General features: G+C 41.9%; 1 protein-coding gene across 38 annotated transcripts in view; it reads right to left on the reverse strand.

The window, feature by feature from the left end:
* ABI3BP (ABI family member 3 binding protein) overlaps positions 1 to 24,097 on the reverse strand; it is a 323,405-nt gene that overhangs the window by 138,676 nt on the left and 160,632 nt on the right. For 31 of the 38 annotated variants that reach the window (XM_075907457.1, XM_075907405.1, XM_075907362.1 and 28 more), the window contains exons 11-14: positions 12,094 to 12,168; positions 8,498 to 8,572; positions 4,449 to 4,529; positions 2,421 to 2,495 (exon numbers count right to left, since the gene is read on the reverse strand). In XM_075907457.1, coding sequence (XP_075763572.1) covers positions 2,421 to 2,495; positions 4,449 to 4,529; positions 8,498 to 8,572; positions 12,094 to 12,168 — 306 coding nt within the window. The remainder of the gene's footprint in view (positions 1 to 2,420; positions 2,496 to 4,448; positions 4,530 to 8,497; positions 8,573 to 12,093; positions 12,169 to 24,097) is intronic. The other 7 variants (XM_075907587.1, XM_075907502.1, XM_075907487.1 and 4 more) reach the window with 3 other exon arrangements.

Genomic DNA, 24,097 nt, shown 5'->3' on the forward strand with positions numbered 1-24,097 from the left:
CACATAACATATGCATAAGTTTTGCAGAAGAGGCCACACTGAAACTTCAGATCTGAACTCTCTTGACCTACTGGCATTTATGACAAAATTAAAATATTGTAATTTGAGCACATTTTTAATGAGGATGATAAACATATGTTAAAATCTGAATAAAATCGAATGAACTAAATTTTGTTTCACATAATAGCTGCCTGATTCTACATTTATTTTCAATCAAATTCAGACTTTTTTTGTCAGCAGATATAATTCTATGTTGCCACCCTGAGCGACAGAGGGGAATACTGATCTTGGATATTGTGCATACAAATGCCACATGATTCACAGGTGTTGGCAGCAGGCTTTTCATTAACTGTATTTACATACAGTAAGAGCTATGTGATATCTCCCAAAAGCATCCCATTAAAATGCAGCAGGTATATAAAGAAACCCTTTTTAATAAGGGTTCAAATTCAAAGTAAACTGTCCGTCCACAAAGTTTCCAAATTAAAAAGATGCCTCTCTGTGGCATAATACAGATACAAAAATAAGAGTATGTCTACACTACATGGCTCTGTCGATGGAGCCATGTAGTGTAGACATTCCCTAAGTAAGAAAAACATTCTGAGAGAAAGTAGAGAAAAATAGATAAATCACAACTAAAAATATATTTACAGAAACTACATTTGACTCTATTGGTGATCTTATGTGAGATCTGACAGTTTCTTGATGCAATTAATATAAAACCCACTTTCCAAAATGTAACTTTTTAAAAAGCATGCTCAAGGCTTGAAATATCTAGGCTAAGGGACCTTGGTATTCAAATTCCATAAACTGAAACATAGCATCGTGAATGAAAATAAAAATATCCAAGCCCTATTCCTGCACATTATGCAGGGGAAAAGCCCTTACCAACCAAATAGAATGGCACTAACTTCATCTGGTATGTCTACTCTCAGGGGTGCTGTATAGTGGGGACGCTAAGAACCATTGAACCAAGCTGTAAGCCCTGCAGCACCTCTAGTTCCAGCACCTAACTCTGAAATGAAAAACCTGTGGTACCAAGACTCCAAGCCTGCATCAGCTGACTTGAGCTCCCAGGGCTTGGGCTGTGGGGCTAAAAATTGCAGCATAGACATTTGGGCTTGAGATGCAGACCACCCTCTCAGTCCCTCTCCACAATCAGGGTTTCAGAGCCCGGGGCTCCAGTTCGAGCTTGAATGTCTACATTGCTATTTTTATAACCCTGCAGCCTGAGCCCAAGTCAGCTGACCTGGGCTAGCCATAGCTATGCGTCAGGTCTTCTACTGCTGTGTGGATGTGCTCAATTAGATTCTGCCCATGTGGATCTCCTTCCTAAAATCAGGGCCCTAACCAGCATAATTAAATCACATTCCATACTATGTAGTCTCATTGGAAAACCTAAACAGTACAATTTAGAGCTAACCTGAAACAAATTATGTGCATGAAATACCAGCTTTACCAAACTCACTATTCCATCTTTTAACTTTTATTTCTGGAAAGCAGGTGCGAGATTATATTATAATTAGTAATATTATCTGTAATAATGTTGATGTAAGTCACTATATTTCAACAAACTATGCTCTTTACTGAATATCCTCTCTCTTTAACACTGACTTCAATGTCTTGTCTAGACCAGTGAGGGGCAACTTAGGCTAGTGAGAGGGTCGCATGAGTGGCCCTCCTTCATCTCAACAAGCTGCTTCTTGTTGTAACCAAGATGGTCTCCCGGGATAGGGTAGCGTTGCTAACTACTCTTGCGTACCTAAAATTTGTGGGGTGTGCCAATTGAACCACAGCAGCGCTTTGATTGGCTGCAGAGGGAGCACACGGTTCTCACAATGTTGTGTGCAATTAGCACACACATCACTTCACATGCCCTTGATTTAAGTGCAGGTCACTTTTGTAATACCAATAGGAAAACAACTACATGGATGAAAACGAGTGGAATCTGGCAACCACACATGTGGGTAACAGTAAACAAAATGTCACACGGACCTCACATAGAACCCCAATGGGATGCAACAGCCCTTGGGCCGAGAGTTACCCACCACTGACATAAGTGCTGTGGTGTAAGGTTCAAAAAAGTAACCAGTGACTCTAGATGCCCAACTAGAGACTAACTTAATAGAACCATGTCAGTTTATACCAGCTGAAGATGTTCTCTATATTTTTAAATTTTTTCTAACAGCATTTGTAAGTAAAACATTTTAAGTGTGGTGTCATTAAAATCAAAACAAGACGTATATAGAGTAATAATTTTTCATTAGAAATATCTCATGGCTCTAGCATTATAAATCATACAACTACATTATTGCAGCTGAGAAATTAAAACCACAAGTCCCACCTGGGCATAATACCAACAAACATGACTCAAATAAGATTAGTCTCAAAGCTCTCAACTTTAGAAATAAGGGAATTACCGGGTTTTGTCTGTCGTATTTTTGGAGCATCAGATATTTTGAATCCAGAAGAAATAATCTGCATTTCATTAGAAGCTATGGTAAAATAAATAATCAGGTCTTTATTTGCTACAGGTAATTGGGAAAACATGACACAGAACTATTCCAGCACACCCAGTAGGTGCATGCCTGAAGCCAGCAATATAAGAAGCAGCTGATATCTTAGATACAATTTCATAAATAACAGAAAGAAACATTGTGGAAACACAGAAAGGACCTTGGAACATGAATACCCTCAGCTATGTCCTGAAACATCATGAAGAATCATGTGGCCAAGGAAGACAGAAATAAATATCCAACAGTGAAAGTTTATCTGCTTGGTAAGTAAGCAAAGACAATTGTGATTTAGTTCTCATACTAGCATCCTCTAAAGCAGTGCAGCCAAATATAGTTAACCTTGCCAAAGAAACTGGAAAGGAAAAAAATGGGATTAAAATAAATTCAAAACAAACCAAAACAAAAATCATACACAACATATTCCCCTGAGCTTCTGAAGTGAGGGAGATGTTTTTGTGTTTGAAATTCTGGAAGCTTGTTTGGAACTGCAAGGGGAAAAGGGGAAAAAGAGAAAGTACAACATTTATGTGAGTCAGTAGAAATCTGGAAAAAAATGTTTGTTAATACTTCTGGTTGTCTTTGTATGGTGTAATGGAAAGAGAAACAAAAAGACACTTTGTCATTACATTCCGGTGCTGGTGAATTCAATAAAACACTTTCCTTTATTACTCATTTATATACCTACTAAGTACAGAGTTGCATATTTCATCCCATGTCTATTCATATCTGCATCCCTCTCTGGAAGAGGAGGACTAATTTTTAAGTAACTAGGGACCAAATTTTCAAAAAAAAATCTCTGGACTTTTTTCATAATTTTTCATAGATTTGTGTGTATAATAAAGGCAGTGAATTTAACATTATGACATTTCTTAATGCAGAATTTTTACAGCAAGAAGACTGTGGATGCTGCTCCTAACAATAAAATGAAAATCAGAGTAATTGTTAATGGAGAAAACACATTTTTGCAACACAAAAGTTTTTGATCAGGATTTTGTATAGGAGACATTTCTTCTAAAGGAAGAAAATAATGACTGCATGCCATTATTAACCCATAGTGAGTCATAACTAATCACACATATGACTGTTTTATTTTAAATGAAAATTTGATGCCATCAGATTGAATCTGCCTTGATTTTTTATGTTTTGAGTATTTTATACACTTAAATTGGTTTTATTATATAACACAAAACTTATATAACTGCTGTTTTAACAACAGGAGCCTAAAGATCATTCCTAACTTTACCTATGTAGATGCACATTGCTTTCACCTCAAAAATCTGATATTTTACAAGTGTGTTTGTTAATTTTTCAGGCAATTTTTCACCAAAAATTGAGCACATGACATTCTGCAGAGATGTCAGTAGCATAGCACCTCAAATTGTAAATACAATGTGATATTCTTTTTCTGAAGGAATCTAGTGAGATGAATTTATTATTTTAATGACCCTTACTATGCATAATCCTGTTGCAATACCTGTGATTTATAATGAACATTTGTTTCCATGTTATAAGCAATGCATTACCAAGGAGAATTTCGCTGAAGAATTGTCTTGAGAGAAAACCAAGAAACTTGATGTTTCTTTGTATCTCTAAGGCAATATTACTAGCGCTACAGCTGGTTACAGACATCGAGAGACATACAGACAACTTGGAATTCAGTAAAGGACAGGACAGAATATTACTTTAAAAATTAGAATAACTGGTATACCTATCAAGAAAACACTACCCACAGTAGCCGTAGCAAGGCCTGGATAGATTTCTGTACTACATATAATCTGCAATATATATAAATTAGTAGCTGTATATGTAAATTGACAAGATTTTCTGTGGAACTGCTCACTTCTGAAGTGTTGTTGTAAAAGGTAGGAGAATTCTGGAGTGGAAAAAAGCAGCAAATACTATATATTGAAGCTAAGAAGTCAAATTAATTACCCAGTATGTTTTGAGTTTGTGCCAGTTCAGGTTTAGGAGTTGAATTTGTTTCTTCAAGGCCACTCTCAGTTTCACTGTGAGCTGGAAAAAAAAAATCTAGGCTTAATTTTGAATCAAGAGCATAAGAATGGCCAGGCTGCCAATGATCCATCTGGTCCAATTTCCTATCTTCTGACAGTGGTCAAGGCCAGGGGCATCAGACAGAATGAACAGAACAGTTCATCATCATGTAGTCCATCCCTTTTGCTTTCTTCCACTCTGAGCTCCCAGCACACAGAAACAAGGGACAATTAAGAGCAGGGTTTTGCATCCCTGTCTATCCTGGCTAATGGCCATTAATGGACCTATCTTCCATGAACTTATCTAACTTTTTTTAACCCTGTTATAGTCTTGCCCTTTACAAACATTTCTGGCAAATAATTCCACAGACTGAGCATGCATAGTGTGAAGAAGTACTTCTTTTTGTTGGCTTTTAACCTGACACCTATTAATTTAATTGGGTTACCCCTATTTCTTTTGTTATGTGAAGGAGTAAATAAGATTTCCTTATTCACTTTCTCCATGCCAGTCAACATATTATAGACCTCTATCTTTTCCTCCTTTAGTCATCTCGTTTTTCAAGCTGAAAAGTTCCTGTCTTTAATCTCTCATACAGAAGCTATCCCAAACTTAATAATTTTGGGTACGTCTAAACTCTGGTATCCCGAAATAGCTACCCCGTGTCTTCACAAGCCTCCTTTTATTTCAAAGTATTTTGAAATAATGCACTATTTCGAGACATCCCTTAAGGGATGGTTAAGAGAGGTCTAAATAGTGCATTATTTTGAAATGTGGTGCTATGTAGATGTACCACATTTCAAAATAAGCTATTTTGAAATAGAATAAAAATAAAATACGTAATTTGCATAGTACAAATTGCGTATCTCATTTCGAGTTTAGGGTGATACATAGATTCACCTTTTAGTTCAGTGTTTCTTAAACTTTTTGAGACCATGGAACACCAAACAATAATATTTTTTTATGCGGAACACTTATGAAAGTTTTCTTCAAAAAAATAAATTGTTGTCAGACCAAAAAAGACAAAAACAAAGAAGTAACAAAAACAAAGAAGTAACAAAAACAAAGAAGAGGTCGCGGCACACCTGCGAGTTGTTCACGGAACACCAGTTTTCCGTAGAACATAGTTTAAGGAACACTGCTTTAGTTATTCCTCTCTGTACCTTTTCCAATTTCAATTCTGTATTTATTCCATTTATTTTACGATGGACCATCCAGATTTGCATACAGTATTAAAGATCAGAGCATACCCAAGATTTATATAGTTGCATTGTGATATTTTCTGTCTAGTTACCTATCCCTTTCCTAATGGTTCCTGACTTTCTTGAGCGTGTTGTAACAGTTAACTTAGACCCCATCATTTTGTATGTATAGTTGTGATTATCTTTTCCAATATGCATTACTTTGTATATATCGACATTGAATTTCATCTGCTATTTTGTTGCCAAGTCACTCAGATTTGTGAGGCCCTTTTGCAACTCTTTGTAATCAGCTTTAGACTTAACTATCGTGAGTAATTTTGTATTGTTTGGGAATTTTACCACCGGTTTATCCCCCTTTCCCAGGTCAATTCTGAATATGCTAAACAGGACTGATCCTAGGACAAATCTCTGGGGACATTGCTACTTACCACTCTCCATTCTGAAAACCGACCATTTATTTCTATCCTTTATTTCCTATGTTTTAACCAGATATTGATCCAAAAGAGGACTTTTCCTCTTATCCCATGACTGCTTACCTATTGTAAGCCTATAAACTTTTAAGAAATCCTTGTAATCTTTTGTTTAGTCAATGTCCATAACCTGTGTGTGTGTGCATGCATGTGTGCTTTGAGGAAGCCAACAATCTATGCTTTAGGATTAGAACATCTTCTCCAGTAGAACAGCTTCACTATCATTAAAACCCTTAACTTTGATTGTACAAGTGAAATTCAACATGGATAGGATTTTGGATTTTTGGCCCCCACTTCTCCTCTTGCAAGCCTGTTCCTGAACTTTGCTCCTCTGAAGGTAAGAAACGTTCATTTAATTTTAAGACTAAATATGCTAATGGCCAATTTATATCCATTTGTTCTTGGACCAACACTGGCACTTAAATAGCAGTGAGGTAAGGAGTTTATTTAAATTATTACTCTGATGTATTTCTAAAGAATAATCAAATCTCCTCTCAGCCTTCATTTTATTAAGCTAGAGAAGCCAAGCTCCTTAAATCTTCTCTTGTAATGCTTTTTCTACATTCCTGTGATCATCCTAGTAGCCTTTCTATGCACCTGTTCCATGTTTCTTAAACATGGGGGACTAGAACTGCACACAATTCCAGATGAAGTCTCCCCAGTACCTTGTACAATGGTAACAATTCTTCCTTATCTCTGCTGGAAATACTGTGGCACAGGCTTACTGATAGGAGAGGCTGGGAGGAGAAGGTGGAAGCAAAGGGGTCAATTGCTCTGGGGCCCAGAGCTCCTAGCACTACCGTTGCCACTACTCCATGGGCTCCTTTGAACTGCTGCCAGAGCACCTCTCCATGTGGCTCTGGGGATTGGGAGGGAAGGGGGACATGCTGAAGGCTAGGCTTTGCTAAGGGCTGACTGCCCTCAGCTCTGCACCTTCTGACCAAGGCCTTGTGTGTGGTAGCTGTCAGCGCTGCTATGGTGCAAAATCAGAAAGATGTAACTCATGTGCTTTAACCTAACAAGAGGGCATAAATAACAATAACAAGTAGTTCTTTAAATACATTAGGAGCAAAAGAAAGAACAAGGAAAGTGTTGGCCCTCTGCTTAGTGAGGAAGAAGAGCTAATAATTGATGATATCAAGAAAGCAGAGGGGATTAATCCTTATTTTGCTTCTGTCTTCACTTAAATGGTTAAGAAAGAGCATGACCAGAGGCTCAACACAATTCATATTAACAGCATGGCTAAGGAAGACAAGCCACAACAGGAAAAGAACAAGTTAAAATATCTGAAATAAATTCCAAGTATTCAAACTTGCAGGGCCTAATGAAATTCATCCTATGGTACTTAAGGAGCGAGCTGAAGCAATCTTGGAACCACTGAATAGTATTTACTAGTGAATAGTAAAGGAAACAGCTGATGTGATGGATCTTGATCTAATGAGGCTTTTGCCACAAACCCACATGTTGTCCTCATAAACACAGTATGGCAATTCTCTGCAGGCCTCACGCTACTTTGTCAAGGTAAGCCGATGACCGACTTCCAGAGAGGTTGTTTACCTTGAGGTCTGCAAGCACTGGTGAACCATGGACAATGGGAGCTGAGAGCATCTATACCTGCAGCTGCTAGGTAAACAACCTGTCTGGCAGCCCACCAGTGGCTTATCCTGATGAGCTGCATGGTGACCCCAGGGTTACATGTTGCCCAACACTGCAGTAGTGAAATAACCTTAGGTGTAATTACTATAAGGTGGGTGTACAACAGTTGAATGACCATAATCAATGAGTTTGTTGTCAAACTAGCAAGGAGTGTGTAGTGAAGTTACCAAGGGTATGTCTATACTACAAGGCAAAGCTGAATTAAGATACGCAACTTCAGCAACATTAATTCCATAGCTGAAGTTGAAGTAGCTTAACTCAGATTTTGGTGCTGTCTACACAGCAGGAAGTTGAAGGAAGAACACTCTCCCTTCAACTTCCCTTACTCCTCATGAAAGCATGGCTACGGGCATCAACAAGAGCGCCCCTATCAGTTCAAATTAGCTGTCTTAACTAGACCGCTAATTCAAACCCTGGAAGATAAACAGCGTCAGCTTCAATCCTCCTCTGTGGTGTAGACGTACCCCCAGAAGACAGTCCTGCGTCTGATACTATTTCATATTTTAATTAACGACTTGGAGAATGGAGTAGAAAGTATGCCTATAAAATGTGTGGATGACAAGAAGCTCTTTTTAAATTCCACATCTGTGAACAGAAGAGAGATTTCACTGGGGCAGTCTTTGGTAATTCTCACTCCACAAAGAGCTATAAACGTAATATTTACCTAGTGTGTTCAATGATAATTCAGGCGTAGGTGCTATGTTAGGTTTCGTGGATTCCAGTTCACTTTCATTGTAATCTATGAGAAAAAAGAATTATTTTTTTCTTTCAATAAATCACTACACTTTGTCCACAACACACTAAACAGGCTTCAAGCCAAAACTGACTAGCCAGGTTTAAAAGCTGAGTCCCAAGCAGTTATGGAGCCATTATAAAAACTATGTTTCAATATTTTTTGCTACGAAATGGAAATCAATGCCACAAAACCACATATTACAACACATGCTGCTTCAGCTTCCACAGAAATCAGCAGAAGTGTTGCAACTGACACAAGTGAAAGATAGTCTAGCTCCTTACAGAGAAACCAGATCAAGCAAATTAAGTTTCTGAAAGCTTGGGACAAAAAGCCACTAACTAAGAGGGACAGAAAGACAATTTTAAAAGAAAGAACCACCATGCTTTTCTGAAGTACTTTGAAGGTTAGCAAGTTGCATGGTTCAATGTGAATTATATAAAAAAGAACAAAACACACTCCATTATTCATAAATGTGGGCTATTTTTAAAGGGGTACACTGTTTTTCCTTTTCATAAGATGTGTGAAGATGGCAGACAAGTTTGATGAACAATATATATCATAAGCTAAAGTATTTCAGGTCTGTCCACAATTAGAATAAAACAAAACAGGCTATTTGATGTTTTTTTCGTGCCTTCAGCAGAGACTCTGGGGAGGAACACTAGTCATTTTTGTAATAAAAGGGGCTCAGAGAGCAGCAAATGCAAGGGTTAAAACAGGCATGTCCAAAGTCCGGCCCGCGGTCGGATTTAATACGGTCCCCCGCTTCTCCCGGCTCCCCGGTGCTTTTTCTAACTGGCGCGCTCAGCGCGCCGCTTCGGGGCGCCGCCGCCGCCGCTGCCACGGTCCCAAACCCTGCCCCTGCACTCCGCTTTGGGGCTGAGAGTGCAAGGACAGCCCCCGCTTCCTCCCCCTCTCCTGGCTCCCCGGCACTCCTCTGACTGACGCCGCTTCCGGCCGCTCTGCCGCCGTCCATGGCGGCCGCTGCGGTCCTAAAGTCCACCATGTAGGGCACGTCCACAGCCCTGCTCCCCCGCTTGGCTACGTGTTTGCCCTGCCCCCGGGCCGCCGTGAGGCCAGCGTGCCCTGCGCTCTCCACCCACCTCTGACCCTGCAAGCCCTCTACCTTGGGGCTGAGAGTGCAGGGACGGACTCCGCAGCTGCTGAGATCAGGGACGGACTCCGCAGCTGCTCAAGCTCAGTATCTGCGATTGGCCCTGCGCACTGTCAGCTTCCTGGCGGGCTCAGGCACGTGGAGCTCATCATTAGAGACTTCGCCACAAACAGCCACAAAGGTAAGAGAATTCTTGTTGGGCAGTGTATTAGTGCAGTGTATTACTTGGGCAGTGTATTAAACCTCTGGCACTGCGCTCACATGATCCCTTCCCCTTCTGGTCAATTTTAAAAAATGGCGACTGTAAATAAGAGAAGGAAAGTTGACAGTGAGGGCCGCCGCTTCCAGGACAGGTGGAAAGTGGAATATTTCTTCACTGAAATAGAGAATCACTGTGTTTGTCTGATATGCCAAGAGACTGTGGCTGTTTATAAGGAATTTAATGTCAAGAGACACTACCAGTCGAGACATAGCACATACGATAAGCTTACAAGGCACGACCGCAGTGAAAAGTTGAAGCAACTTGAAGCTGTTTTAATGTCACAACAGAAATTTTTCATAAGAGCCCGTGAGTCAAATGAAAATGCCACAAGGGCGAGCTATGAGGTGGCAACGTTAATTGCTAAAAATTGCAAATCTTTTGCTGAGGGTGACTTTATCAAAGAATGCGTTATGAAAATGGTTGAGAATATCTGTCCCGAGAAGAAGCAAGAGTTTGCCAACATTTGCCTGGCTCGTAACACTGTAGCACGGAGAATTGAGGAGATTTCATCAGATATTAAGAGACAGTTGACATCCAAAGGAGTGGATTTTGACTTCTTTTCAATAGCCTGTGATGAAAGCACGGACCTATCTGACACAGCTCAGTTGCTGATTTTTATGAGAGGGGTGGACGATGAAATGAATGTGACTGAAGAGCTACTTGACCTCCAGAGCCTTACGGACCAAACAAGAGGAAAAGATTTATTTGTTTCTGTTAGTTCCGCCATAGATGACATGAAACTGCCTTGGAACAAAGTTACTGGGATTATTACTGATGGGGCACCTGCCATGGTTGGTGAACGAAGTGGATTATCAACCCTAATCTGTAACAAGGTGATCGAAGAAGGAGGCAAAGCTATTAAACTCCATTGTATCATTCATCAGCAAGTTCTCTGTGCTAAACATCTCAAATATGATCATGTTATGAAACCGGTGCTAAAGACTATTAATTTTATTCGCTCTAAAGCCCTGTGCCACCGCCAGTTTAAACAGTTTCTACTGGACATCCAGGCTGAATACGAAGATGTTTTATATCACAACGATGTAAGATGGCTCAGTCGGGGGTCTGCACTGCAGCGTTTCTACTCTCTCAGAAAGGAAATCGGAGAATTCTTGGAAACAAAGGGACAACGAATGCGAGAACTATCTGATCCTATTTGGCTGGCTGATTTGGGGTTTCTAGTTGACATAACAAAGCATCTGAATGTACTGAACACGAGTCTTCAGGGGAAAGATGCAGCGGTGAACCAGCTTTATTCACACCTCAAAGCCTTTGGGACAAAGCTGCAACTTTTCATAAGGCAGTTGTCACAAACACAGCCCAATACCATACATTTTTCAGCGTTGCAGGAAATAATGAACAGTTTTCCACAGGACAATATCAGTGCGCAAACGAGCAGGTATGCAGCAGACATTGCATCTCTGGCTGGGGAGTTTAAACGGCGCTTTCAGGACTTTGCAGCTATTGAAAAGGAGATCAGCCTTTTCTCCTCTCCATTCTCTGTTGACCCCGATGATGCTCCAGATCAGCTGCAGCTCGAGCTCATTGAGCTGCATTGTGACAGCGAGTTACGCAGTCGTCACCAACAGCTCTCTCTTGTGAACTTTTACCGCCAACTGGATAAGAGCCGGTTTCAAGAGATTCGAACATTGGCTAAGAAAATGCTGAGCTTGTTTGGCTCAACATATATGTGTGAGAAGACATTCTCTGCTATGAACTGTAACAAGAACCGCGTGAGGACAAGACTAAGTGACTCTCACCTGCGTGACATTTTGCGCATCAAAACCACTGCCTTTGAACCAGACCTAGCCTATGTACTGCAGTCCAGATCTCAGTTTCACCCTTCACATTAGTGTAGGCAAGTTTTTTTTTCAATTGAGATGAATACATTGTAAAATCTCAGTTAATGTCAGTTGGTCTAAATCAGTTATAAATATATTTGGACACAACATGTATAGTTGGTGTTATGTCGTTTGCCGTTTGCAATAAACTTTGCATAAAATAGTTAATTTGCATTTAATTTTAATGGTTCAAAGAATGTCAGGCAAAATGGTCGGCCCTCACGCATGTTTACTTCATCAAATCTGGCCCTCTTTGAAAAAAGTTTGGACACCCCTGGGTTAAAATGAACAGAGAAAAAGATGCTTTTACCTGAAGATGTGTCTGATTTTTCTGAGGCAGCAGGTACAGTAGGTTTAATGCTCTCCTGAAATGATTCAATGGTAGCTACAAAAAAAAAAAAATACTTAACATAACTGAGTGAGATGAGGCTACTTAATTTTATGGCACACAAGGTGGCAAGAATTGGTTTAAGATTTAAAGTATTTACTTGTTACCACATTCCTGGATAATAAAACTTGAAATGGAATTATAGTGGTGGCTCTAAAGAAACTCACTACATGATTAAGCAAGCTATTACCAAGATTTAAATGCATTTTTATAATAAGTACAAGAGAGTACGATGGACTGAAATAACAGTAGATATCATTTATTTGAATAAATGTACATAATGTTTTACTTAATCCATAGTTGTTGTATAGGTATACCCCCTTTGCTAGAATTCCTCTTTGAGACAAAAGCCATTCAACAACAAGGGAGTGTGTTTACTGGTCAGAGCAGGGAGATTTATGTCCAGCAACTTGTGCCAACTCACTGTGAAACACAGGCACGCAGCTAAACTATTCTGTGGCTCAGTTTTATTATCTGTAAAATAGTGTTAAAATATTTACCCACCTCAAGACATTGCAAGTCTTAGTTACCACTTTACAAGCTTCAGAAAATAATTTGCATGAAAAATGCCATATCGGAGCAAAGTATTATTGTTATTCTCCTTATTATTTTCACTATGCTGAAGGTGTTTTGTTGGTAATTAAACCAAGAAAATTTATTGGGAAAGGAGCCTTAAAGAAATGTATTCATATTAAACAGTATATTCACTTTGATAAATTGTCAGCATACTACTCTGTAAACTCACAGAATTGATACATAATTTGTACTGTCATTCAAAGATAATTCCTCCAAGTCCTAAAACAAATGCAAGGATTCTGGTAAGTGTTAGCCCAATCCACCTCCCACTGAAGTCCATGAAAAGCTTCATGTTGACTTCAAGTGGAGTTCATTTGGAACTTACAAAAGATAAGAATGTATTAGTTGTTTTAAAAAATTAACATCAGAATTTAAAAGGGGGGAGGGTAAGACATAAGACAGCATTACGAAATTTGGGTTGTTGTGTTAAGAGAAAAAAATTCCGAAGTGGAAAATGCTGAGAAATGAGGTATGGAAGAGATCACATCACAAAAAGTCTCACCATCACATTTCTGATGAGAAAATTATGGGATGTGTGGCTGACAAAAGCAACAACAACAAATATAGCCCTTCTGGCAGAATAGCATTAACAGTTTTGATTAGTAAAATTGGAACAAAAATACAAACAAAAATCAAGGCGCTAACAAAATGTGCACTCAACTATACAACCAGTTATCTAGCTTACTGTTATATCTCATCCCTCACCCTTCATTTGTTCATTATAAATGTAGCTTAAAAGATATTTGATGTATCTTATCTTCACTGTACATGTTTCCATAGCTTGTAAAAACACTAATAGAGATGTAGCCGTGTTAGTCTGATCTTGCTGAAACAAAAGACAGGACTATGCAGCACTTTAAAGACTAACAAGATGGTTTATTAGGTGATGAGCTTTCGTGGGCCAGACCCACTTCCTCAGATCAAATTCTGGAAGAGAATTGGCATGACCATATACACCAAAGGAATACAATGAAAAAAAATGAAAAAAGTGAACACATTATAAAACTGACAAATCAGATTTAGAACAGAAGAGGGGTGAGGGGAAAGGATAATATCTATGAGATAACGATACTAGGCGTGATAATTGGGGAAGTTATCTTTGTAATGGGTAACAATTAGCATCTTGTTAAGGCCCATTTGTAAAGTGTCAAATTTAAGCATGAATGACAGTTCTGAGGTTTCCCTTTGTAGTCTGGTGTTAAAGTCTCTTTGAAGTAAAATACATGTAGTAAGATTGTTAAGACTATGCTCAGGTTGGTTGAAATGAATAGAAACTGGTTTATCTTTGTGAAGGTGTTTGATGTCTGATTTGTGGGCATTAATTCTTTGGCAAAGTGTCTGAGAAGTTTGTCTAATATACACAGCAGAAGGACACTGTTGGCATATGATGGCATAAATTATATTTCTGGATGAACAGGATGAATATGTGTTCTTGATCTTGTAACTGACGTGGTTAGGTCCAGTGATGGTATCACCAGAGTAAATATGTGGACAAAGTTGGCAACGGGGTTTGTTGCAAGGGAAAGTTCCAGGGTTGGTATTAGTGTGGTATGTCCTGTGGTTGTTGGTAAGAATCATCCCGAGGTTAGGCGGTTGTCTATAGGAGACTATGGGTCTGTCCCCCAGAGCCTCTGTTGGCAATATGGGATAACAAGTCCATAAAAGTAAATATAAATATAATCACCTCTGAGGTAGACAACAGCAGTTAGCACATGGCATGCTGTACAATGTTGGGAAAAGGCAGCATCTCATTTTTAATACATATGTGCAAATACACACAGTCTATATGTAAAGCAAGCATCAATGGGAGACTAACACTGAAGGTGATAAGATGATTTCTTGAATTGTATTCTTATGACTATTTTGTGGACACTCACTAGTTTGCATGGTCAAGGAACTATATAAAGGATTACTTAACATTTTAATTTTGACCTACTTTACTCAACAAATTAGTTTCCTATGTGTATAACATGCTTTAAGAGAGTATTGTAGCAATGTTCTATCATGCAACAGCTTTTAAACATTGATGAAAGCAGAAATGTATCACTGTTAGTTTGACCTTCACAGGGAATACACAAACAATATTTAGATATTTTAAAAATTGTTGACACGTGGGAATCAAAACCGAAATTCTTGCTTGAATGCACAGTACTTCAAGTAAATGTTAAATGTGGCTAGGCAGAAATGCCACACAAACATTGGCATGTGACTTCAAAGGATGTTTTCAAATTAGAATGCTGGCAACTTAGTGAAGTATACATTAACAGAAACAATGACAGAAACAAAGGGCAGAACTACATGACTGTGGTGCTAGTGTTCTGAATTCAAAAAATATCTGAAATAGGGTTGCCAGATAGTTTCACAAAAAATACCGCACACGGTGGGGAAAAAATTGGATGAGCAAAACAAACAAAAAAACCACACACACAAAAATACACGATGGAGAAAGAATGTTCCAAGCGGCCTTCAGTCCGAGAAAAACAGAAAATACCGGACATTTTCTGTGTTTTTTTTTGTTTGTTTGTTTGTTTTTTAAACTGGGCACATGCCACAAATACCAGGCTGGCCAATAACAGACACCTAATCTGAATGGAACGATCACTGCACAAATTAAAAACATTGAAATATCTCTGAAGGTGAACATATGAAAATATAAAAAATATTTTAGTAAATATTATAATAATAGAAAGTGTAACTATGTCTTTATTTGGAAAAAAATTAATATACAGTCAGTATTTGCCAAGAGTTAACATACAATTGTATTTGAAACGCCACATTATCCCTCTATTTCAAAATTAGGAAATAACTGATAATTCTGTGGTATTTGCTTGCAAATTATGATTTTTTTTCTGAGTGGCACTACTGTACAGAACATAAGCGTACACAACTGCTGAATGTATAAAGGGAAAAATGAACAGAGAAAATGAAGAATTGGCATATATGTGAGCTGCATGCCTATCTGCTTATTTAAGATATGCACAAAAGCCATGCATAGGATTTGATTTAAAGTCAAGGAATTGAAGTGGATGCAGCTGAAGTTGTTTTGAGAGAGACAGAGATTTATTCTTCGAATCATTAGGAAAGGTTGAATAAAGAATAGTGCAATATATTTATCATGATGTAATACTGAAGATGGATATCATCAGAAGGCTTAGGAACTACACAAAAAGATGGTTGGTCTTTAACACTTTTACTCAAAAAGTGAATATACAGAAAGTCGTAATATTTTTGAAGCCCCCTCCCTTCCCACCAAATTATTAAACTAGCGGTATATGACACTGTTGTAAGAAGGGCTCTTCATCAGATAGGAAGTTGTTGTAGATCTCATTTATTTGGGAAGGACATGTGGAAATGGTTTATCAATGAGACGATGTTAGATAATGAGATGTGCACATGAAAAAAAGATGTAGATAAGGATTTTCTCCTCTAATGCCCACAATCGTTGGCACAAAATATACATCCCAGAAAGCTCACCTGTTCAAAAATTACCAATGTAACTGATTATTTTGAAGTATTCCAGTAATAAGAATGATGACATTAAACAAAGTGAAAAATATCATGTCACTGAAAAGCAGAAATGGGCAAGCATTTGTGACAAATAATTTGAGACTGTTTCACTTCTTTTCTGTTCATTGATTGTTTTTCATATGGGCCAGTTATTCCTGACTGCATCATTCATAATTATTTACCAAATTATTTCTACAGGCAGTCCCCGGGTTACGTACAAGATAGGGACTGTAGGTTTGTTCTTAAGTTGAATCTGTATGTAAGTCGGAACTGGCGTCTAGATTCAGCCGCTGCTGAAACTGACCGCCAGTTCTGACTTACATACAGAATCAACTTAAGAACCCCAAGCGTCCCCAAGTCAGCTGCTGCTGAAACTGATCAGCAGCTGATTCCAGGAAGCCTGGGGCAGAGCAACTCTGCCTCAGGCTTCCTGTAGTCAGCGCTGGTCAGTTTCAGCAGAAGCTGACTTGGGGACGCCTGGGGCAGAGCAGCTGGGGTGCTGCTGGGTTGCTCCAGTAGCGCCGCTCCTTGGCACTACTGGAGCAACCCAGCAGCACCCCATCTGCTCTGCCCCAGGTGTCCTGATTCAGCCGCTGCTGAAACTTACCAGCAGCGGCTGAATCAGGACCAGAGCAGCTGGGGTGCTGCTGGGTTGCACCAGTAGCGCCCAGAGCGGCGCTGCGGGACCAACCGGCAGCACCCCAGCTGCTCTGCCACAGGCGTCTGGAGAAAAGCCTAGTCTGCTGGGGGGGGGGGGGCGACTAGCTGCGCCCCCCCCCCCCACCCCAGCAGACCAGGAAGACTCGGGCGGCGGACCGAGATGCTGCACGGTCCCGCCGCCTGGGTCCTCCGCGGCTTTGCTCCCTGTCTCCCTGGTCTGCTGGTCTCCAGCAGACCAGGGAGACGGGGAGTGCCTCTGAGGACGCCGGCAGTGGAGCAGCCCAGGCGCGCCTGAGGTGCCCCGCTGCCCGAACCCCTCCCCCCCCCACGGGTTTGCAAAGCGCGGGGAAGCCGGCGGCGGGGCAGTCCAGGCGCGCCTGGGGTGCCTCGCTGCCCGAACCCCCCCCCTGCGGCTTTGCAAAGCCGCGGGGGGGGGGGGGCTCGGGCAGCGAGGCACCCCAGGCGCACCTGGACTGCCCCGCCGCCGGCTTCCCCGCGCTTTGCAAAGCCGCGCCAGGGGGGGGGGGGCTCGGGCAGCGGGGCTGCCCCGCTGCCCGAGCCCCTCTGCGGCTTTGCTCTGCGTCTTCCTGGTCTGCAGACCAGGGAGATGCAGAGCAAAGCCCCAGAGTACACGGGCGGCAGGACGGCAGTCCGTGTACTCTGGGGCAGCCCCGTTCGTAACTGCGGATCCGACATAAGTCGGATCCGCGTAAGTCGGGGACTGCCTGTATAATTATGAGTCTAGATTATTCACAAAAGTGTAGCTGATATTCCGTACTCTATGTCTGCGATTGATGGGACACACAAGCCACTTCTTTTTCCTCCTGTTCCCTGGTTGGATGCATACAAGTCTCATGACCAAGTCTCCAGATCTAATAAATATTTATGTATTTGAGAAAGTAAATTTTATCTATATATTTGCAATATACATGTATAAATTATTTCCGTAATCACTCTGGCTATTGAACTCAATTACTAAAATATCTGTGAAAAGTGAATACAAAAAGGGAAATAGTAAAAATTAATTATTTTGAAAATTTTAAAAATAACCCATCCATCTCTAGTTAGAAATTAAGTGCTCAGTCTCTGTACTCTAAACAGCTATGGTTAATGCCTATGTGCAAAAGTGCCCTACTATTCCTTCAAGTACTTTAGGATAAATATAAAGAACAACTGAAAGGCAGACTTGTCTGTCCCACTTCAGACTGGAATTTTGGCAATAGTCTTACCTGGAGGTTGTAGAATAAGAAGTCTGCAAATGCTTTTAGTGACTAAAAGATGATGATAATTTCATCCAGAAGAGAGTTGGCAATCCTTATGCGTTTTTGCTGCATTACTACATTCTACATTTCTTTTATTCCCTCTATACTCTCCAAGAGTGCAAAAATCTGGTGAACCACTCAGTTTTGAATCTCAATACTGGACTGACTTAAGCTGTAGATAGCCCAAGGAATTTATTGTCCACAATATTCAACATACTGCTACAGAAATTATTTATTAGAAGTCCCACCAAATAAATAACTTTTTCAACTTCAATAAACTGTCTGCTCTACCTTCAAGACATTCACGGGGCCAGGAATTTTAAATGGTGAATAGAAATGCAATGTCTTTATGGGAATAAAGTTAGAGATCTTTAAAAAAATAACGAAAACTGAGCACATCTGATCAGTTGTAAAGTGGTGCTTCTTCAATGTGCTCTGGTATACAAGCAGGACTGAATTTGCTACTGTCAGATACATAACACAATTTTAATGCTACATAGTTTGAATTACTTTAAATAGAAATTATCAGGTGATTGTTAGTAATAACAATAATGGGTATGTCTACACTACAGTGTTATTTCGAAATAACACGTCTACACACAAAATGCATTTTGAAATAGTGTTTTCGAAACAGAGCATCCACACTGAATGGACACTGAATTGCATCGAAGGCTGGCCAGAACCAGGTCCTGCAGGGAATCAGGTCAGGAGTTTATTTGCATGGCTGCTGCCTGAGGCTATCTGAGGCTTGTGCTTAAAGGGACCCCTCCCTCCCCCCCCCCCCCCCGAAGAGCCGGTTCTCAGCTTTCCCTGCTTGCTTGCCTACCTCTATGAGGGACAGCAAAGCATTTGTGTCTCTGTGTGCACTGGTTACCCTCACTCGGGACACCACAGCACTCTGCACTATGGAGCCGGAGCTGCCCCTGGACACTCTGGTGCGTCCCATGAACGTGTTGCTGCGAGCCTGGCTGCACTTTCTGCAGGCTACCATCCGGGAGGTCCACTGGGGGGCTGTCAGTATCCAGAAGGCCCTGCAGGAGAGCTTCCACCCTGAGGAGCACTAAGAGCCTCCTTGGTCTGTCCCACTGGGGCTTGTGCCTCATTCCTCCCTCATGTTCTTCCACTTACCTTCCCCCTCCCCCCCGACCTCCTTCCTGATGTCAAATAAAATACACATATTTTCATAAACACAAACTCTCTTTATTTAACAAAACGGGGGAAGGGGATGAAACTCTGCTGAGACTAGAGAAAGAAGGCGGGAGAGTGGAAGAGAGAGGATGGGAGAGGGGAGGGGGAAACCTGGGAAGAGGAAGCTGGAAGGGGGAAGCAAGGAGAAGAAGGGGGAGGGGAAGCTCAGGGCTCAGGGTTGGGAGTCTCACCGGACCAATTTGATTTTCATGCGAATCTGCTCTTGGGTTCGCATGTGACCTTAGGTGGCCAGGCTGGCAGCTATCCTGCCATAGACGACCGTGTTCCTCCATCTAGTGCAGAGATTATGGACGTTGGGGGCATCCCCCCCAAACCTGAGTAAGGCCCACCCTGACCTCCACCCTGGACAAGGAAGGCACCTGCCTTCTCCGGGCCCTGTCAGGCTCCTGGGAACTGGCAGTCTGCTCCTGGGGAGCAGTGGAGGGCTGGCTGCCAGTGGCTTGCTGGCTCATGTTTTGGGGCCACTGGGTCAGGGGCAGTGATTGCTGGCTCTGGGATGGCAGGCTTGGAGCTGGCACAAGCACTGTGGCCAGAGTCAATCCCTTTAAGGGCTCCGGGGAGGGGAGGAGGGTGAGGAGTGTTCTTGGTTGAGGCTGGAGTGGCCACCAGGGCACCCTGGGAAGGCTGGAGGCCCCCTAATTAAAAATAAGTGTCTACACGGCACTTTTTTCGAATTAGCTATTTCGAATTTGGTGTTATTCCTTGTAGAATGAGGTTTACCAAATTTGAAATAAGTGCTTCATTATTTCGAGTTTATTTCAAAATAGTGCTTTGGTTGTGTAGACGCTAGTAAAGTTAATTCGAAATAACAGCTGTTATTTTGAAATAACTGTGATGTGTTCGAAATAACTGTGATGTGTAGACATACCCAATGATATTTCACCACGTGCCCGGGGCCAGGCCAGCCCTGAGCACTTGGCGGGCGCAGACAAATGCCCCCGCGGGCGCCATGGCGCCCGCGGGCACTGTGTTGGGGACCACGGTTCTATAGCAAGTAATAAACAACTTGAAGAGACAAGTTTAACATACAATATGTTGTGTGGGGCAAACTCCTGTACAGGGGCACCAGTTCAGATTTTGGTGGGGGGAGGGGGGAAAATGATAACCTGTGCATGCTATGATGGGGGGAGGAGTTGAGAATGAGAGTATGGGGGGGGAGGCGTGAGCAGTGTTATTAAGCACGCTTAGTACAAGCCGAACACTAAATGGGGTACTCTCCTCCCACCAATCTCATTCACCCTTCTCCCCACCCCACATCATCTCTATCTAGGGGCTACTATAGGACTGGAAAATTCTACTTTTTTTGGCAGACAACTTAGCAGTTAGCTGACAGGAGCCCTGTATCTAATTCCTATATAAAAGAAAGAAAATTAAATAAATATTAGACGCATTCAGCTATAACATTAACGTATTCTGACATCTTGTGGCAAGTCACTTAAGGGACACTGGTTAGGGTTAAAATTTTCATGTATATTCTTACTCTGTTACTAACTCTGTGGAGAGAGACAGATCCCATCAGGACTCCTGGGCTCTCTCTCAGATCTGGAAGGGGAGTGAAGTCTAGTGCATTACAGCAAGGGGGAAGATAAATTTCAGCTCTATATAAGAACATCAGAATGGCCTTACTGAGGGAACGAAATATTTCTTGTCCGCTCTCTTTATGTTTGGCCTGAGAGGAAGCTGGTGTCTGCCAAATCTCATTTGCGATTTCTAGAATTGCGTCGTCTAATGGCAATGCCATTTTGGATTTTTGTGATGGTTGAAGATTTTTCAGGAAGCGGTGTCGTTTCTGCTGAACCTCACTCAGTTGCACTTCTTGCAACTCCGCTACTCTCTTAAAGAGGTCATGGACTTGACAAATGTCATCTGTGGGAAAAAAGTCAATAGGAAAATCTGCATCGTCCGGTGAGGAAGAAGATTGGTCAGTCAGAGACTGCACTTGGGACGGCGTATGCTCAGATGCCGGTGGTTCTACTTGGCTGGGTGTCATGCTGGCAGAGGAACATCTCTGGAAGGTGTAGGTGGTCTGATAGGGGGTTGAGGAGGTGTTGGTAACCTAACACTACTATGTGATCGCTGTCGGTAGTGTTGCAGAGAACTTGAAGAAGAATGGTTTGAAGAACAGTGGTGCCAGTAGCGGTAGTCTCAATGTCAATGGTATCAGTCATGGTAATACCCTCTTGGGGAATAGTCCAGAGAGCATCTTCTTCTAGCCCTGTAGCAGTATCTGGAGCACAAAGATCGTGTGGGTGATCTAGGAGATCGAGATCTGCCTGTCATGCTGTAGTGGCACTGAGAAAACAGAGGCTGGTGACCGCAGTTGTGAGGAGAAGACAGCTGGTTCCAGCCTTAGAGAAGGCATTATTATCCTTCTGGATTTGTGTTTGGCTTTCCCTGGCACCAGGGAAGGGTGTCCGCCGGGCTGTGGTGCATGCTGTACCGGTGCCGACGATGGAATAGGGGCAGCGCTGTTGTGTGCAGTGCCGATAATTCAAGTGAGCCCGGTGCCACTGTACTCGGTGCCGTCGTGACGATTGGTGCCAAGCTTGCTGTAGATGAGCCACTCGTGGATGGTGCCGTAGTGCCCGGGGCTATCGGGCTCCATGCCGCTGTGACTGCAGGTGTCGGTGCCGAGATCGGCGCCGATGGTGCCTTAGTGGTCAGTGACGCCAGCTTTTGTTTTGTCAGTGCCAGGGTGGAGTGAGGCTGTGTAACTGTGGCCGGTACCAGAGCTGATTCCCTATGAAGGGTCGGACTCAGCTCTGATATGCTGCGTCTTGTTTTGTGCCTTTCAACATGTCGGACTACGGTCCATCCTGAAGTACCAGGCTTATCACACACTTCTCCGAGAGGAGGATGAGTGTTGGAGGGGTGACTTCTTGCCCGATGGTGCTCCTGAGGACGTTGGCGGTCTGAGCAGCCCGGTATCAGTAGGCTGAAATGCCTTACTGAATAAGAGCATTTTAAATCACAACTCGCGGTCATGCCTGGCCTGAGCCGTCAGCTTAGTACAGTGCGGGCATTTCTGAGGGATATGACCCTCGCCCAAGCACTTTATGTAGGTTGAGTGTCCGTCCGATGCCGGCATTGTGTCGTGGCATGCCATACATTTCTTAAAACCAGGACGTCGGAGATTTTTTTTTTTTTAAGTAAACTAAGAGTTAGTAAATGACTACAGCCGGTCCCCGAGTTGCAAACGGTCGAGTTACATCTGTTCGCATTTATGACCAAAGCTCTCATGGAGCGGTCATAAAGGGGTCCCCGAGTTACAAACGCGACCCGCGCTTATAAACAGCGCGGTCGCTATGTAACTCAATGGGGTCTGAGGAGGAACTGGCAGGCGCCAGACTGCGCGCAGACTCACAAATGGTGCGAAGAGCACACGCCGCCACCACGCATGCGCAGTCTGGCTGAACCATGGCTGACGAGTCTCCCACTTGCGGCGCCGGGACGAGCCCGACACTTAGAGTGGAGCACCCACAGGGACACTATCCAAAGAACAACATTTGTAAGTTTCACAGCAGTGATCCAAATACAAATGCCAGCAGCACAACACTCATTCCTACTCTTTCCTCCCACCCTATCTTTTTTAAGTGGCGTACCAGGCAATGTTTCCATGATGATCTAACGATCCTTCAATGACTTGAATGCCCAGCCATTAGTTATTCTTAAATCACTGTGCCTCCCTCTTTTTATAACAAACTCCCTGCCCCAAAGGCAAAGCTGCACGCAGCTCAAACTCTGTTACATTTAAGAACTGTCTCTGGGGCCAGGGCATGTAGCTTTAAGCAGACCTCAAGTATGAAATCCAGGGGTTCCAATTTTTTTTTGTGTGTGGGGGGGGGGGGTTACTGCCCCCTACCGCTCCATACATAGCACCCTTACTTTTGTACTATGAAAAAGAATCCAGGAAACTGGGTTTTAATTTTGTTATACGTTTGCTTTCACAAAATTTAATTGTGGGGCAAAGTTGACTTGACTGTGTCACTAAACTGATCTAGATACTGTAATGAACATAGCTGATTTCAACTGCAGCCCTCAAGAAAAATAAAGGCTGCTTTTAATTTGTATGTGATTCTATCTTAGGAAAGGTTGTCATGTCTCTGCATACTTAATGAATATGCATAACACTGACAATGCTTTAGGCATCATGTGACATTTTTAGTTACAATGTGCAAAATGTGTATATTCTATTACTGTGCATGTATCATTCTTGTATATGAAGTTAGAAATATTAAGTGGAAATCTGATGTATTAATATAGGTCTTCTAATAGAAGCCATTAGTGGTACTTAATGATCTGTAAATGTCTTTGCTTTTCCTGTAAGCCCAAATTGTGGTGGGTCCTACAAAGACATGTAATCATGCCACTTGCTGCTGGAAACCATCTTGAATCTAGTATTTTTTCAAAGGATTGGAGGGATAAAACAAAGGATTCCCACCCTGAGGAAAGTCTATTTAAGGAATGAAAAGGAATCAGTCTTTTGTCTTCAGGTGACCTTTGAAACACCATCCCACAGAATACAGAAATGGCTATTAGACTCAAGACTGAGAAAAATCAGCTCTGGGTTGTGAAGAATTGCATCTCAGATAACGAGTGGGGTGAGGATTATGATCTGTAGCAATTTCTCTTAATGTATTAGGATTAGCTAGCATGTGTTGTTTATTTTGGCTTAGTAACTTTGATTCATCTGTTTACACTTGCAATCACGC

Source organism: Pelodiscus sinensis, chromosome 1, assembly GCF_049634645.1.
Source record: "Pelodiscus sinensis isolate JC-2024 chromosome 1, ASM4963464v1, whole genome shotgun sequence".
In the NCBI taxonomy this organism is placed as follows: Eukaryota; Metazoa; Chordata; order Testudines; family Trionychidae; genus Pelodiscus; species Pelodiscus sinensis.